Source organism: Misgurnus anguillicaudatus, chromosome 5 (genome assembly GCF_027580225.2).
Source record: "Misgurnus anguillicaudatus chromosome 5, ASM2758022v2, whole genome shotgun sequence".
NCBI lineage: Eukaryota > Metazoa > Chordata > Actinopteri > Cypriniformes > Cobitidae > Misgurnus > Misgurnus anguillicaudatus.
Genome location: NC_073341.2, coordinates 9,828,606 through 9,844,768, shown reverse-complemented (window position 1 = coordinate 9,844,768; position 16,163 = coordinate 9,828,606). Strand labels below are relative to the sequence as shown.

Below are 16,163 nucleotides of genomic sequence, written 5' to 3'. Positions count from 1 at the left end.
GTACCATTTAGAGATAAAGTTAGAAGTGACCAAACACATCAACGTTTTTCCTATTTAAGACGAGTAGTTATACGAGCAAGTTTGGTGGTACAAAATAAAACGTAGCGCTTTTCTAAGCGGATTTAAAAGAGGAACTATATTTTATGGCGTAATAACACTTTTGGGAGTACTTCGACTCGGCGCAGTAACACCCTCCCTCTCCTATTATGAGAGTGAGAAGGGGAGCAGACTTTTCAGGCGAGTCGAAGTACTCCCAAACTCAAGAAAAGTAAAAGTACATATTTTTATGTAATCAGGTATTAAATCAATTTTAATATGCAATATAAAAGGAATACACAGCATGATTCTATGCTTTAGAATGTAATGAAACATTTTTGTAAAGTTATTTTTTACCAAGACAAACACTCTGATAAAGCACAGATGCTTGGAAAATGTAACTAAAATACTCAAGTAGTGTTCACCTCTGCCTACGCGACAACTCAAGCGGGGTTTCAAAAACTGATGACTGTATGCGGACACTCGCGTACGCGGGCCATACTTTGGCCTTAAAGGACAAGTTCGGTATTTTAGACTTAAAGCCCTGTTTTCAGATTGTTTATGATGAAATAGAAAGGTTTTGACTGAAATTTGGACATATGATGTTGGCCCGAGAATTTTCGGTTTCTGTTGTATCACCTCCCACCTCTACAATGGGTTTATAGGTGCACTGGAACATTCCTTCCTAAAATGCATTAAACTTTCGTTTACAAAGACGTGAAACTCATCGAGTGGTCGGGGGTGTTCACTGATGTGCTTACACGTAAATCGCTCCAACAGACGCTTTTTTCGTAGTTCTTGTCCAACTCCATTGACTTGTATTAGATGTGCTGTGAGGTACGGTATTACTCCGCGCCGGGAACTCTGTTTGTATTCTTGCAATTGGCAAAGGCGGATTATCGCCACCAACTGGGCTGGAGTGTCTATTATTCAAGCTCTTAACGGAAGAATATACGGGTGTGAGGCGTTTGGAAAAATAGGTCGACAAGTTTACAACGAATGCTAAACCACCTGTTGGAAAACATCTTTTGCAGCGATTTTTGTGTGAGCATATCAGTAAACACCCCTGACCACTCGCTGAGTTGCACGTCTTTGTAAACGAAAGTTAAATGCATTTTAGGAAGGATTGTTCCCGTGCAACTATACACCCATTGTAGAGGTGGGGGCTGATACAACAGAAACCGAAAATTCTCGGGCCAGCATCATATGTTCAAATTTCACTCAAAATCGTTTTTTATTTCATAATAAACAATCTGAAAACAGGGCTTTAAGTTTAAAATACCAAACTTGTCCTTTAATGCTGCTAAAATAAATTCACAATTGCGTTTAAAATAAGTATTCAGGTTGAAAATTATATTAGTGAAAGTGCAAGGTTGGCCTCCAGATAACTCACCGTGCATATCGGCTAGATCAGGTCCCATGCCGTCATAGTAGATCTTCCCTGCACGCTCACTGGGAAACAGATAAGACAGTAGAGAGCTTGGAGGAGAGCAAAAGGAGGGTCCCAGGGGCAAATCTCGTAAAGCCTCCAATGGCTTCCAACAGAATCGCTGAAACTGCGGGTGCTGCATTAAAAGTCTCTCCACATGGTGGATGGTGTAAAGCCGTTCAGGGGTGAAGATGTTGTTATCCTCGTCACCCTGAGCTACAAAAACCAGCTCTATCCTCCACAGGGCCTGAGTCTGGAGGTAGTAGCTTGCAAATCTTCGCTTCCTGATTAGAGTCGAGTTGGCTTTCCTGTGGTTTTCGCCACTGGAGGTGATCCTTTGTGCTATTTTAGGGCTTGTGAAGTTGCTATGTTTCTCATTACCAAACCCTTTGTTTTCATTGTGCGACTCTGTCTTGGTCGATTCTGTACTTAAGATCCCTGTAGGGTTTGTAACATTTGCTATTTTGGATGTGTCCTTCCTTTCCTGCCTGTTTACCATGAGCAACAAAAGGTCTCTCAGAGCGTCGGCTTCAAGGTCAAATCCGTCAGCGTCCCGCCTGTGCCTGTCCCAAGACCCCAGTTGACTTTTCAGTGCAATGGTAAGAGCATCGAAACGCTCAGCTGAGGAATGACTCCTGACCTCAAAGGCACTGTAGGAAAGGTCAATGTCTAATGGTTCACACCAAAGGAACATATAAGCCGAGAGGCCGAATGGCACCAGAAAGCCCACCGCCAGAACTAGCCCACTTGCCCAGGGCTGTGTGTACACCCAGCCCAAAGCCCACCACACCCCTCTACAGACCTGCTCTGCTCCATTGGCTCGTTCCGTCTCTCCAGTTTCTTCCTCCTCTTCACCTTCTTCCCCAAAATCGCTTACGTTCCAGGTACCCTGGAGCAACAATGGTTCATCTTCTGAGTCCATGACAGCCACTGAGTCAAAGACACAAAACACTTACAGTAAATTGCTGCTATACGGCCTTGTGGGTTCTCACGTTTGTGCCTCGATAGGTGAATACTGGGATAAAGTGCAGTTGATTTAAGGAGCATCTGTAAGAAAGTGTCAGGTTATTCTCAGATGGCAAATGCAAAGGCAAGGACACAGCCATTGACTCTGTCTTTCTGTAAGTGTTATAGTGGAAGGTTTTGGCCTCTGGGTGGTAAAGGGTAAAAGAAAATAAAGAAAACAATGAACCAAGTCTCATAGGGCAGCGATCAACCTGGCAGACGCTTTGGCCTGTAGTATAAGACACTGAACCGAGACAAAGTTTGTGTGTGTGTGTGTGTGTGTGTGCGTGCGTGCGTGCGTGCGGGCGTGCGGGCGGGCGTGCGTGCGTGCGTTCGTGCGTGCGTTCGTGCGTGTGCATGATTAACTTAGTGAACTGTTAACAAAGATTTTATTAATCAAATTATAAAGATTTCTGTGCTTTTTGAATTTGTGAAAAGTTTTGATGTGTTTTGGTTAAGATATTGAACAACGAGGCATGAAAGTAAATTTCTTTATCTTATGTTTTTTTATTATTATTTCTAAGTTGGGTGTGTAAGTCACCAAATCCAACCTTATATTATTTTAATCACTGTCCTGTTGCCTAAAACAAAACACTATTATGAAATGTCACCAACTCCTAGTAACTGATAGCTGGGATTGAACTTTTTTTTACACAGCAGGGTTGTTGTAACAGTGTTACAGTAACAATGTAAATACTATTAATAAATAACTCACAATTATGATTTTTTGTCTTAATTGTGCAGATTTAAAATAAATTTATTTACCGTATATGCATTGATGTATGAATGTATGTATATTATCTATCTATTATAGGCAGATATATACAATATCCACCTTTAGTCTATATTTTGTTGAATTATTTGTGAAACTCGTGTCACTTTCGGTAAAGATGTGTGTTGAATGTGTAAAAAATATATTAATCTAACTAAAATATTTTTTGAATGATACAGCGAGAGCCAAAAAGCATTATACTTTGTGCCCCGCTGACCCCTGCTGCAGTATATAAAATTGCCAAGAGATGTCCAAGTCATATTTCCCCTTAAAATGTTTTTAAAGAAAATAATAAACAAAACCAATTTTTAAGACCATTACATTTAAACCAGGTACATTTGAACTCATTTAAGGTAGTTTTTGTTTTGCATTGCTTTAGCAGCTCAAGGTTGTAGGTTCGATCCAAGGGATCACATATAGACCGTTTCAGCAGTAACAACATAAACAAGCGGCTGCACGTAACTTCCGGTAAACTCCGCTAAGAATAAATAACAACAAAGTTCTTTTAAACGTAGTTTATTTATATAACAAGCATAAAAACAACACACAGATTACCTAGGAAAGCAAAACATTTGTTATTTTTGACAAGGCATTTGTTCAAGAGATCAGTTTAGCAACTAGTTAGACCATTAAAAAACGAAACCGGAATTAAAGTTCGGATCCAGACGTGTATCACGTGCGTCCGATGAAACCGTCTATACATATCGCTCTGTGATTCTGCTAAATGCATAAATGTAAATAAGACTGCGATTCATACATTTTTTGGTTAAAAATAAACAGTTATCGAGCAAGTGCATAAAGTGCATTTGAAATACAAAGTACATTTGAACAATCAGTGTTCAGAACTGTCTCCTTACCATACCACGAGTCAAACCGGTATATGCTTAAAATAATGACTTATAATTTGAGTTGTCAGGTTGGATTTTGTGGAAAATTTAAGTTGTTTTTCAACAAACATAAACATAAGTAAAGTAACGTGCAATTTTATGTTTTAAACAGAGATAGTGATAGAGAAGCAAAAGTTGCAACGTATATTTAATTGTAGTAGGGGTGCGCGGGGCAAAAACTAATGTGGGGACATTTGTGTCCATTTATAATTGAACTATTGTTAGAAACATTTATTTAGAGCGCCATGTATGTGGCTCGTTGAAATACGTGCCTGCTGCATACGCGTCTAAAGGGTTTATGACAAAAGTGACGCTCGCGTTTGCCAGATATTCGCTTAATCTCATGTTTTTTCTTAGAGTTCAGTGTTACCCGTACGAAAAAATGATAAACAATAAACAATGTTTTTGTTTTGTGGTAAAAGTGTAGTAACCATGTTTTTTTATTTTAACTGTAGTAAAACCATGGGTAATTTTCATAAGGGTAAGTGAGTGTCTTGGGAGTATTTTGTGAATGTGAGCATCTCTTTTATCATAAACCCTTTCGACACATTTGCAGCAGGCACGTATTTTGACAAGACGCATGATGCACATAGGTTCATTTGATATGACATGCCACACACGACACTCCAAAAACATATTTTAAATTCTCACCCAAACGAAGAGATGTCTGTTTATAAGTATTCAAAATGGCAACATTTGTTGCATTTGATTTCTAAAACTCTTTTCCCCATGTGTGTAAATATTTTAGATAGGAAAATGTGCAGAGTTATAAAAAACATGAATACAAAAATATTATGACACAATATGTGACCGTGCTTGCAAATTAAGTCGGAAAGTGCACTGTCTAATTTTGAGCTACAGGCGAAAAAAGTATTAATATTAATTTTGGTTGAAATTGAGGTTTTCATTAAAATAAGTAGGCTATATTAAGCCTTCATCTAGTGATCCCAATGCTCTAAATAATCATTAAACAACAAAAAAAAATCTTTATTTGTACATTTCCAAGAGGTTTACCGTCCTAAATGCTAGTAAGTAAGTAAGTAGCTTTATGTATATAGCTCCCATCACAGATACAACTCACAAGGTGCTTTACAAAGTGCAACAGTACACTAGCCTGGTTAAAATCAGACCATTCTCAGTAGTAACTGAGTTATGGTTTGGCAAAGCTTCATAGACAAATCATTTCCAAAGGGGGGGTCACCAACGGACGTCACTTAAATGCCTCTGGGCGCAATTGGATAGGTCTAAAACCAATCACAGCAATGAAGGAGATGACATATTAGATCTGGAGGCTTCTAGTGTTGTTCTTTGCTCGGGTTTTAACGAAAGGAAAAGTTTAAATCGCTTAAAACAGAAGCGAAAGCTGATTCGAACGAGTGATGTTCCACGGCGGCATCAATCTTTGTAATGTACAAAATCTGCTTCACCATCACTGCGCTGTCGTCAACATCTAAAGCCCGCCCCAACGTTTCTGATTGGTGCCGCGATTTCGACGGATTAGAAATGGGCTTGAATGGCCTCTTTGCCAGACTTACTTGCAGAGCCGAAAGTTGTCTGGGTTTTCCCTGGCTAACAGTACATGCAATTTAAAACAGAATTAAAACATAAACGTCTGATCAACTAAAAGCTTGTCTAAATAAAAATGTCTTGAGTTACTTTTTAAAAGACTCATGTAACAACAAGGGCAGAGCATTCCAAAGCTTAGGGGCAACTGTCTGAAAAGAGTTTTAAGATTTGTTTTGGGGACCCTCAGAAGGTTCTGATCCGAAGAGCCAAGAGTAGAGATGAAGAGTAAGGGGTCAAAAGGTCTATGATGTATTGAGGGGTCTGTCTATTTAGTGCCCTAAAAGTAAGAACTAAACTTTTAAAATCAATTCTGATTTAGAATCAGTGTGATATGTGTCCTTCTGTTTGTTCCTGTCAGCAGCCTGGCTGGAGTGTTCTGGAGACGACTCGAAGATTTGTTAAAACAAATAAAAATAGACTTACAGTAATCAAGATGAGAAGAAATAAATGCATGAATAATCAGCTCCATGGTAGCTTTAGGCAGCAATGTTTTCAATTTAGAGATATTTCTCATATGATAAAACCAATTTCTTACCCGCGTCTAAAAAAACAATCTAGAGACATTGATTGGACAGATGAGTTTAAGGCTCGGTTTGACAGATGAGTTTAATGAACAGAGATGTTGTTTAATTAGAGGTAGTTTTTGGTCTGGAGAAATGATTAAGGTTTCAGTCTTTTTGTATTTAGTTGTTAATAATTATGGTTTTACTAAATCTTAATGGATGACAGGCATTCCAATAAATCAGTTAACTTCCCTAATTTTCCCTAATTGACTCTTTGAAACAGCAGTACAATGTCGTCAGCATAAAAGTGATAAGACACATTATTAAAACCACAAGTTATTTCACCAAGTGAAGTAATATGCAATAAATAGAATAGGACCTAAAACTGAGCCTTGAGGAACTCCATATAACAGCAGGGTAATATCTGACAGAATATTGTTTACAGACACACAAAAGGATGTCGCTTAAATAGGAGGAGAACCCTTTTAGAACAGACCTGGAAAAGCCCATTTCGTTTTGTAACCTATTTATCAGGACTGTATGGTCCAATGTATCAAATGCAGACAATAGATCAAGTAAAACCAACACAGTGTACTATACAGAGGATGCAGCCATCATAATGTCACTTTTAAAAGCAGAGTCTCATTTAAATTCAATTAAATTTTATTTATATAGCGCTTTTCACAATTGTTAATTGATTCAAAGCAGCTTTACATGAATAGATGTAGGGGAACACAGAAAAATCAATAGATAATATAAAAAGTAGAATTTAGGGGCTAAGAATAAACCGTACAAGCGAGCGTAGTAATAATGTAACGTATACAGTAAATTGCTAAGTTAAGCCAATGTTGGGTGACTCTCCATGGGATAACCCCCCCCCCAGGAGAAAACTCCTAGGAGGAGAAAAACCCTTGAGAGAGATACATATATATGTATATATATAAACACGATAGGGATATGAAACGGGAAGCAGATTAAACTGGTTCAGCCGGTGGTCGCGCATTGGCTGGGCATCACGTTGAAAGAATGGCATTTGCAAAAACCAGTTTGAAATTTATCAAACAACTGCTTAATCTAATACAATGATGTGTGCATCAACCTGCGCGTCTAACATTTTGTTTTCGGTTTTAAAACATGCAGGAATTAGAAAATAGAGTGCAGGACTTGCTTGATGTTAAAAGAGTTATTGAAAGGAATAAAATGCATGACCTGATTAATGTTAAAAGAGTTATTAAGCGCAACAAGACTTGAAAAAGATCTTCATCGCGCTGACTGACAGAATTGAAGCATGCACACATATGCACGAGCATGCCACAATGATGTATACACACATACACAGAATTACAGCTTTAAAAATATCTGTTTGACAGGAATTCACACAGATATAATCTGTTATGTCTTAAGTGAATGTTTGATTAACTGTTACGGAACAGTTTTTTTTGTTGATTTTGTTTATCGAACCTTTAAAAATCTTTAACAATTTTTCTTAAAATTAACTTTGCTGACTCTATCAACTTCAAACACGTGTAGCTATGTCATTTTTTTTTTTGTCAGATTCCAACAAATCATACACTGTTTGAAGTTTTTTTATGAAAGAATGTCAAGATTTTTGAAAATTGGCTCATTCCAACTCAATTTGCCAGCACAGGTCACAAATCACTTATTGATCAAACTAAAAGGAGCTGTGGCAAGAAACAAAAAACTCAATAAGGTGCTAGTAAAAATTTTAGCCTTAGTTTGTACTTGAGAGAGATATGCATACTGAGAGAAAGAGAGAGAGAGTAGGGAAAAAGAAAAACAGATAACATGCTATCAGCGGCTGACACACAGTTGGCAGCGCCACTGAAAATTAAATCATTCAGTTCGTCTAAGCCTGTCTAATTGCTGACAGAGTAAGACAGGAGCCTAATGTAAGATCTGCCTAATGTACAATACAGCCTGAAGCAGCGTGAAACTAACGTGTAGCATTTCATTTTCTACACGGATTGCCCTCGGAGCCCTGTATGCGAGCGCAAGGCCAGGAAAGCCATTGACTTTCAGCGGAGTCTAAAGCCCAAGGGCCTGAGAGACAGAGCAATAGAGTTGACATAAGGGAAGTAAAGCAGACAGGTATAGATACTCTATTTCTATATCTCTGTCCCACAGAAAGCCTACAGATTTTCCTCCTGGGATCAGATGACGGCTGGTGGATCGATGCTTGATTTAAGCGTTAAATAAACCCGCCTGGAAAATGGATAAGCTGTAGAGACTGTAATTAGCATTCAGAGATAGGAGCCGTTTAGAAGTCACCTTTCAATGCGCAAACACCTTTGCTCAGAGCTCAAAGTGTAAATTCTGTGGGCTCTCGTATTCATTTGTTATGTTAAAGGAGTAGTGTGCCAAAAATGAAAATGTTACCATTTTTACGTGTTTTATTTATTAACTACCTAAGTCATTACAAATCTGTATAACCTTTAAAAAATGTAAGCTTATCGTGAGCGCTCTTTTCCATATAATAAAAAGTGAAAAGCATTTAATACTCTATTTATACACTAGGGGTGTACATCAAACAGTTTATTGCTATACGATACTGTATCGGTTACCTCCACTAGCGATGAGATATTTGCAAATACATCAAACGTTTTGGTAACCCTTTACAATAAGGTTCATTAGTTAATGTATTACAAACCATGAGCAATACATTTGTTACAGTATTTATTAATCTTTGTTAATGTTAGTTAATAGAAATAACGCTTTATTTGCTTGTTCATGTTAGTTCACAGTGCATTAACTAATGTTAACAAAATTTTAATTAAAGTATTAGTAATTGTTGTAATTAATATTAACAAAGATGAATAAATGCTTTATAAGTGCCGTTCATTATTAGTTCATGTTAATTAATGTAGTTAACTAATGTTAACTAATGAACCTTGTTGTAAAGTGTTACCAACGTTTCTTTGATGCAATTAGGGTTCAATTAGATTAATTTATCAGTACTTTAATATTACGTACCTAGTTAAGCAGTTACAGTTTTTATAACTCACGAATGCAACTAAAATATAAACTGTAACATGAACGTTTAATCATACTCTTTAAAAAAGGTACAATATCTGTCATAATTGGGACATTTACAACAACAAACTAAAAAAAATAATAATAATGACGGAAATAAAGTCACATAAAATCAAATATGATGGCAACAGTCAGCTAGTGCTGGCAAAGGTTCTATTTGTCCAATCCATTTTCCAAATACAAAATATTTCCAAACACAATTTGTTGCATTGCATTTACTTGACACTAGCACATGAAAATAAATGAAAATGGGCACTTTGCTGGAAATGCGTAGATGGGCGTTACATCAAGGAATAAGTTTGAGTGTCAAAATGAATGTACCTCATATCGATATTTTATGTGTGGCATCGATGCATCGTATTGTTAGAAATTGAATCGATGCATCGATCCATATCCATGTATTGTTACACCCCTAATATATACAGTACCCGAATGCTTGCCATCCACCCTCACAACCATGTTTTGGGTACTTAGAGGTTAATATTTTGATTAGAGCATTTCAAGAGGATGAGAATCAACATCTGTCTTCACAGTGGGAGTTAAACATATGCCTCAACAGAGGACACATTTATCAGACTGAGGACAAATTTTTTAGGAGACTGAAAGAGAGGAGAAAGAGATGATCTAGATAATGTCTATAAAACAGCACAAATCAGCCAAACTCACTTTCAAAATGCATTTATTAAAAACTTTAAGGACATCAAAGATGAAAGTGAACAGAACCGGGGTGCATTTCTTAAAAGCATATAGCATAGTAGCAAACTATGGTTGTAAGTTTTGTCACTACCAGCAAGTTGAATGATTGGGGTGTTATGGAAACCATCGCTTTAACGTGTATTCGCAATCACCATCGCAAACTTGTGTGTTTGTAACTTGAGCTCTCGAGCTATGATAAGAAGCACAGTCCGGTGTTAGTCTGACATATAGATTTACACAGATCATGCTTTTACATAAAAAAAGAAAGCAACATGCAGTAAATTTAATATAGATAATTCCAAATATATACAAAATCATGTAACCAACAGCAGCAGTACAACAACCAAAGAAAAAACAGCTTGGCCAGTAAACCCACAAATGAAGAAAAAGCAGCTTGTTGTGTGTGATTTGAGAAGACTAGCAGTGATGGAGATAAATAGACAGCAACATTTGTTGCAGTTTGAGTTGGTCCAAATGTAATTCTTGAATTGCCAAGTTCATTAGTGATGTCACTGATTTGGGCACAAAAAACACACAAAATGACAGATTTTCAATATAAACAATGATTGTGTACTGGATTTTTTACCTTTTATCACAGTCTTGGGCATGTCAAAGATTAGTAAAAATATTGGCTTTGATGCATTTTTAGTTTTTGTGCAACATCAGATTTTATTTTTTCTCCCTCATTCACTGTTCGTGGCTGTTTTGCCCCATTGACTTCCATTAAAACAACATTTTTTGATTGCAAAACCATGACACCATATAATCATGCATTCTTGGTTGTTGGTGGTTGTTCTTTTTGCTAAGAGGTAAAATTAGTCATTTTTACTGTTGAATGTGGCACCAATAACCCTTTTGTAGGTCTGTGCAAAAACAAAGCTTCATTTCTGGTTTGTACTTTGATTTTATCTGAAGTATAACAGCATTGAGAGAGAGAGAGAGAGAGAGAATGAGAGATTTTTTCTGTAAAAAATGACAAATTTTACCTCTAGCAAAAGGAAAAACCACCAACAATCAAGAATGTATGATTATATGGTGTTGTGGATTATATGGTGTCACATTGCAATCAAAAAATGTCATTATAATGGAAGTCAATAGGGCAAAAACAGTAAAACACAAAAAGCACAAAAACTAAAAAAATGCATCAAAGCCAATGTTTTTACTTGACATGCCCAGGAATGCGAAAAAGGTAAAAAACAGTCTACAATCATTTTTTTATATTTAAAATCAATCATTTCATTTGTTTTCCCCTAAATCAGTGACATCACTATCACTTATGAACTTGGCACTTCAAGAGTTAAAATCATGGATTTTTTAAAAACATTTATTAGTTTTGATCACTACTGAGGTTGATTAACAAATTTATACAAAAAAAAAATGAAAAAAAAATGTATCTGATAAATTTTTACAGCCGTTTAAATTAGTGGATGTTTATATCCACAAACAACTTGAAAGGGTAGTAAATTTGCCCACGGTGTAAATTTCAAAGCATTTTACCAAAATATGTGTCAATATAAGATTTGTCACCAAAAATCATTCCATTTGCTAAAACACAGAGAAAGTGGTGGCCAAATTAAGACCCATAGTGGATGAAAATTTCCCCAACAAGGGTTACAGGATTAGTCCATTTTCTTAAAAGAAAAATCCAGATAATTTACTCACCACCATGTCATCCAAAATGTTGATGTCTTTCGTTGTTTAGTCGAGAAGAAATTATGTTTTTTGAGGAAAACATTGCAGAATTTTTCTAATTTTAATGGACTTTAATAGAGCCCAACATTTAATACCTAACTCAACACTTATCAGTTTTTTTCAACAGAGTTTCAAAGGTCTATAAACGATCCCAAACGAGGCATAAGGGTCTTATCTAGCGAAACGATTGTCATTTTTGACAAGAAAAATAAAAAATATGTACTTTTAAACCACAACTTTTCGTCTAGGTCCGGTCCAGCGCGACCTAACGTAAATGCGTAGTGAAGTAGGGAGCTCACGTGTTACATATATAAAACGCACATTTGCGGACCATTGTAAACAATAAACTGACACAAAGACATTAATTTGTATCAGTTGACATACAACAATGTAGGAACGGTCTTCTTTCAAGACGCTTGTAAACACTGGGGCGGAGTTTCGCGTTCGTCCTCTGTGACCTCTTGACGTCATGACTTATTGCGTGGGGTCAGCTGGCGCATCACGACCGGATCTACATGACGAGAAGTTATGTTTTAAAAGTGTATATTTATTATTTTTATTGTCAAAAATGACAATCGTTTCGCTAGATAAGACCCTTATGCCTCGTTTGGGATTGTTTATAGTCCTTTGAAACTCCGTTGAAAAAAACTGTTAAGTGTTGAGTTAAGTATTAAATGTTGGGCTCTATTAAAGTCCATTAAAATGAGAAAAATCCTGCAATGTTTTCCTCAAAAAACATAATTTCTTCTCGACTGAAGAAAGAAAGACATCAACATTTTGGATGGCATGGTGGTGGGTAAATTATCTGGATTTTTCTTTTAAGAAAATGGACTAATCCTTTAAGATGGAACTCCGATTGAATAAAACATCAGGAAATAAGCAAAACAGCAGAGAACAAAAATAGGATAAGTAGTCATTACACTGTCAAAAATAAAGGTACAAAGCTGTCACTGGGGCAGTACCCTTTAAAAAAGGTCCTAATATGTACCATTTAGGTACAAATATGTATCTTTGAACTGCCAAATGTCCCTTTGAAGTACTAATATCACTTTTTTGGTAGGGGTACTGTTCCAGTGACAACTTTTGTACCTTTATTTCTGAGAGTATAAATGCCATGTCCGTTATTTATTGCATTCAATCTTAAATGGATTTATTATTACACATTGCGTGATTTGAATTGTGATTGGGAAACAGTCGTGACTAGCTAGTTTGTTTCTCCAGCAATGCACCGTACTATGGTAGCTAAGCAGAAAGTTGTTGTTTAACTCATCCCTGGTTTAAACCATAGACTGTAAAAATATGGATGTAGTGTCCGTGATGTCACCCGTAGGTTTGTGAAGAGCGTTTTTGAAGCCCAAAGTAAAAATCGGCAAAGAGGCAGGACGTGGGTGGACCTAAGGTGACTGAAACCACGCCTGCCTAGCTCGATGGTAGTGACTACCATAGATATGTATAAAGGCTTGATGTCTCACCCGCGCTGCTGGCCAATTGAGTGGAACATCCGTATTTGGCGGCCATCTTTACCACAGGCAGGTCGCTCGCTCGTAGCATTGAGTTTAACGGTGCAGGTACTTTTAAATGACCATAACTTGCTAAATTTTCTATTGATTTTCAAACAGTTTGGTTTGTTATAAACGTCAAAGATGTACCTATGACACTGCATACCTATACTAAAAAACTAAAAAAATTAATGAAACATGTTAAAGCATACAGAATTATAGTCACGTTATTAACGATTGTAAGAAACCAAACCGTTTGAAAATTGAGCAAGTTACGGGCATTTAAAAGTACCTGCACCAATGCTATGAGTGACCGAGCTGCCTGTGGTAAGATGGCCGCCAGGTGATGACGTTAGAGACTCTGCCGTAACACATCTTGCAACCAGCCTTTATACATATATATGGTGACTACAGCAGAAATTGTGGCCACACCTTAAATTATCCAGAACTTTAAGGCTTAATATACCACGGGGCTGTTGAATTCTTTATTCTGATTGTTTGAGAAATGTTCCACTTGTGTTGATTATTTTTCTGTAAAACGCACAGCTAACCTGTTAAATAGTCCGCGGTATAGCAGATTAATTGACTTCTATGAATTATTTGAAAATAATGCACAACCGTACCAACTTGGGGCCTGTCGTCAATTATTCCTTACATATAATTTAAAATTCACCCCCTACTGTTGTCAGTAAGGGCAAATTTAGCTATATTGGTCAAAAACTCTTTTTGTACCAGGCTGTAAATACATTTAATTCAGCTGTAAAGTTGGGCATTTTAACATAGATTCTCTTTTGGAGCCAGTCTCTAGCGGCCATTCAATGAATTGCAGTTTAAGTCACTTCAATGTTGGCTTCACGACAGAAACCGGAAGATTGCCCATTGGTTTAAATACTCCAAAGAGGACTGAAAACAGCTGCTGTGTGAGTGTAGCCACTATATTCAGCAGATTTCGCAGGTGAAGGCTGTAGTTTAGGGGGATTAATGTGGTTTTATAGCTTTGGTGACAGAAGAGTTACATCAACTTCAGGAGCAAATGACAATCACTACAGTATGTCCAGATCTTTTATTGTTAGACTGTAACCTGGTACTGTACTTTAGGACATTAAATACCGGGCCCTCTGTCCCTTTATGTCCAAAAATACAAATCTCAGTTCTTTGTGTAAGAGCCACAAATCTTGTCCTTTGAGTTAGACCAGTCTGCTTTGTAAATCCTACTTTCTAATTCGAAATCTGTCCTCTTATGTGATTTGTGGATCTGTAAAGTGTGTTTGATGGTGACAGTTTCTTCCACAATCTACAGTAAAACTCAGAAGCGAGCTGCAGGTTCAGAAATCATGCCATGAAAATTGAGTTCAGTGCAGATTTTTAGCCTCATTTGCAGCATTTTCTGATTTGCATAGTTTGTTTAGTAATTTGGAAGCTTAGACATCACAGACCATTCATTCTTTGTGAATTTCCCCCGGGTTTCTCTAAATGAGAGAGGCTGTTGGAGTGTTAAACACACACCAATCACTCACACCACAATAGACATCACCGATGCAGCACTGTATATCCCAGATTATGTTGACAGCATAATGAACAAAATCCCTTTAAGGAAAGTCACACATTTGGCGGCCATATGTGCAATGCTTTTAGGCAGCTAATACAAGTTAAGTGACTTTTACATGTGATGCTTGACTGTTGTGCTTTTATTTTCATCGCCTCTTATGTTTTTTTTAATAGTTTTCTGAAAATCACAGTGATCAGTCGACTTCAGACAAGCATAACTTTTGTTACAAACAAGAAAGAAATGAAAACAGCTAGGGCTCCAGCTTTCATATGGTATCAAAACCTATAATTGGTAAATTTTTTCCATGTGATGGGTTTTTACAGATTGCATCACTTTTATGATTGAAGACTGCATAAAAACAATAATAATGTTTTATGTAAGGGATAATGTAGAGGCAGCCGGTAGTTATCGGGAAATAAGCCCCGACAGTGTGATCGGGACCTGACGCGAAGCGGAGGGTCTTGTATCGCACTGAAGGGGCTTGTTTCGCGGTGACTGCCGGCTGCCTCTACATTATCCCGCTTATTACACGGCTACTTGCTACATAAGAAAAAAAACTGGACATGAATATGAATTTGAAACATTTTATTGGCATATTTGTTTTAAATTAACATTTTTATCCTTCAGCGAAACTTTGCACAGATGCATAAAATGATCGTAATACCTTATTAAGATCCTCTGCTTCATACTTGTCTGTCTCCATTTTTTTCTCTTTTAGCCAGTCTTTGAGAAGTTTTAATGCCCATTCTGTATTTTTTTATGTGTTGGCTTCGTAGCTGTCATGCTCTATTTTGTCAAGTTCAGTCTCAGTAAGCTCTCTGTGTCTTGTCATTTTTCATTCTTCTATCCACTGTTTAAATGTTTAGTTTTTTCCGTACATGTTAAAATTAATGTCAAAATTTTCCATTCTTAATTGTGGTTGTCCAGTGTTTGTCACAAGATGGCGCCAAACAGTAATCTTTGTTGGCGCGGAGGGATTTTAAACATACAAGTAGTACCGGCTATGCGTTATTACTTTGGAGCGGTTATTATTTGAAAAGAACGAACCTGCAAATGTCTCAACTGACCAATCAGAATCAAGCATTCCAGAGAGCCGTGTAATAATTTGGAATATCATGCAGTGATGAAGTGTGCACAATATGACCATGAGTAAAAAATTTTCATATTAATTTCATGTTGGCTTTAAAAACTCCTTTGTGGCTGTGTAGAATGTTGTGACTATTTATAAAACAGTAAAAAAAATGGGTTAACCGTGTTGGCTTAATTCTTCTCTTTAAATCAGGTGGAAAACAGTCCCCCAGTAATCTCCTGCTAAATGTCGCCTGGGACTTCATCCATTTACCGTAAGTGTTCATGCTTGTAGAATTGAAACACCAGCAGATCTGCCATATCATGAGCACATTAATTATGGCAGTTTTTTCTGCTGTAGCTGTGCTGTCATTGCCAGTCCCCATGCATGAAAGACATTTTGAAGCAGT

At 37.0% G+C, this 16,163-nt stretch overlaps 1 protein-coding gene across 2 annotated transcripts in view; it reads right to left on the bottom strand.

The window, feature by feature from the left end:
* Window positions 1–16,163, bottom strand: part of disp3 (dispatched RND transporter family member 3) — a 92,617-nt gene that overhangs the window by 60,582 nt on the left and 15,872 nt on the right. For both annotated transcript variants that reach the window (XM_073867497.1, XM_073867498.1), the window contains exon 2: window positions 1,430–2,395. In XM_073867497.1, coding sequence (XP_073723598.1) covers window positions 1,430–2,387 — 958 coding nt within the window. In that variant the 5' untranslated portion in view covers window positions 2,388–2,395. The remainder of the gene's footprint in view (window positions 1–1,429; window positions 2,396–16,163) is intronic.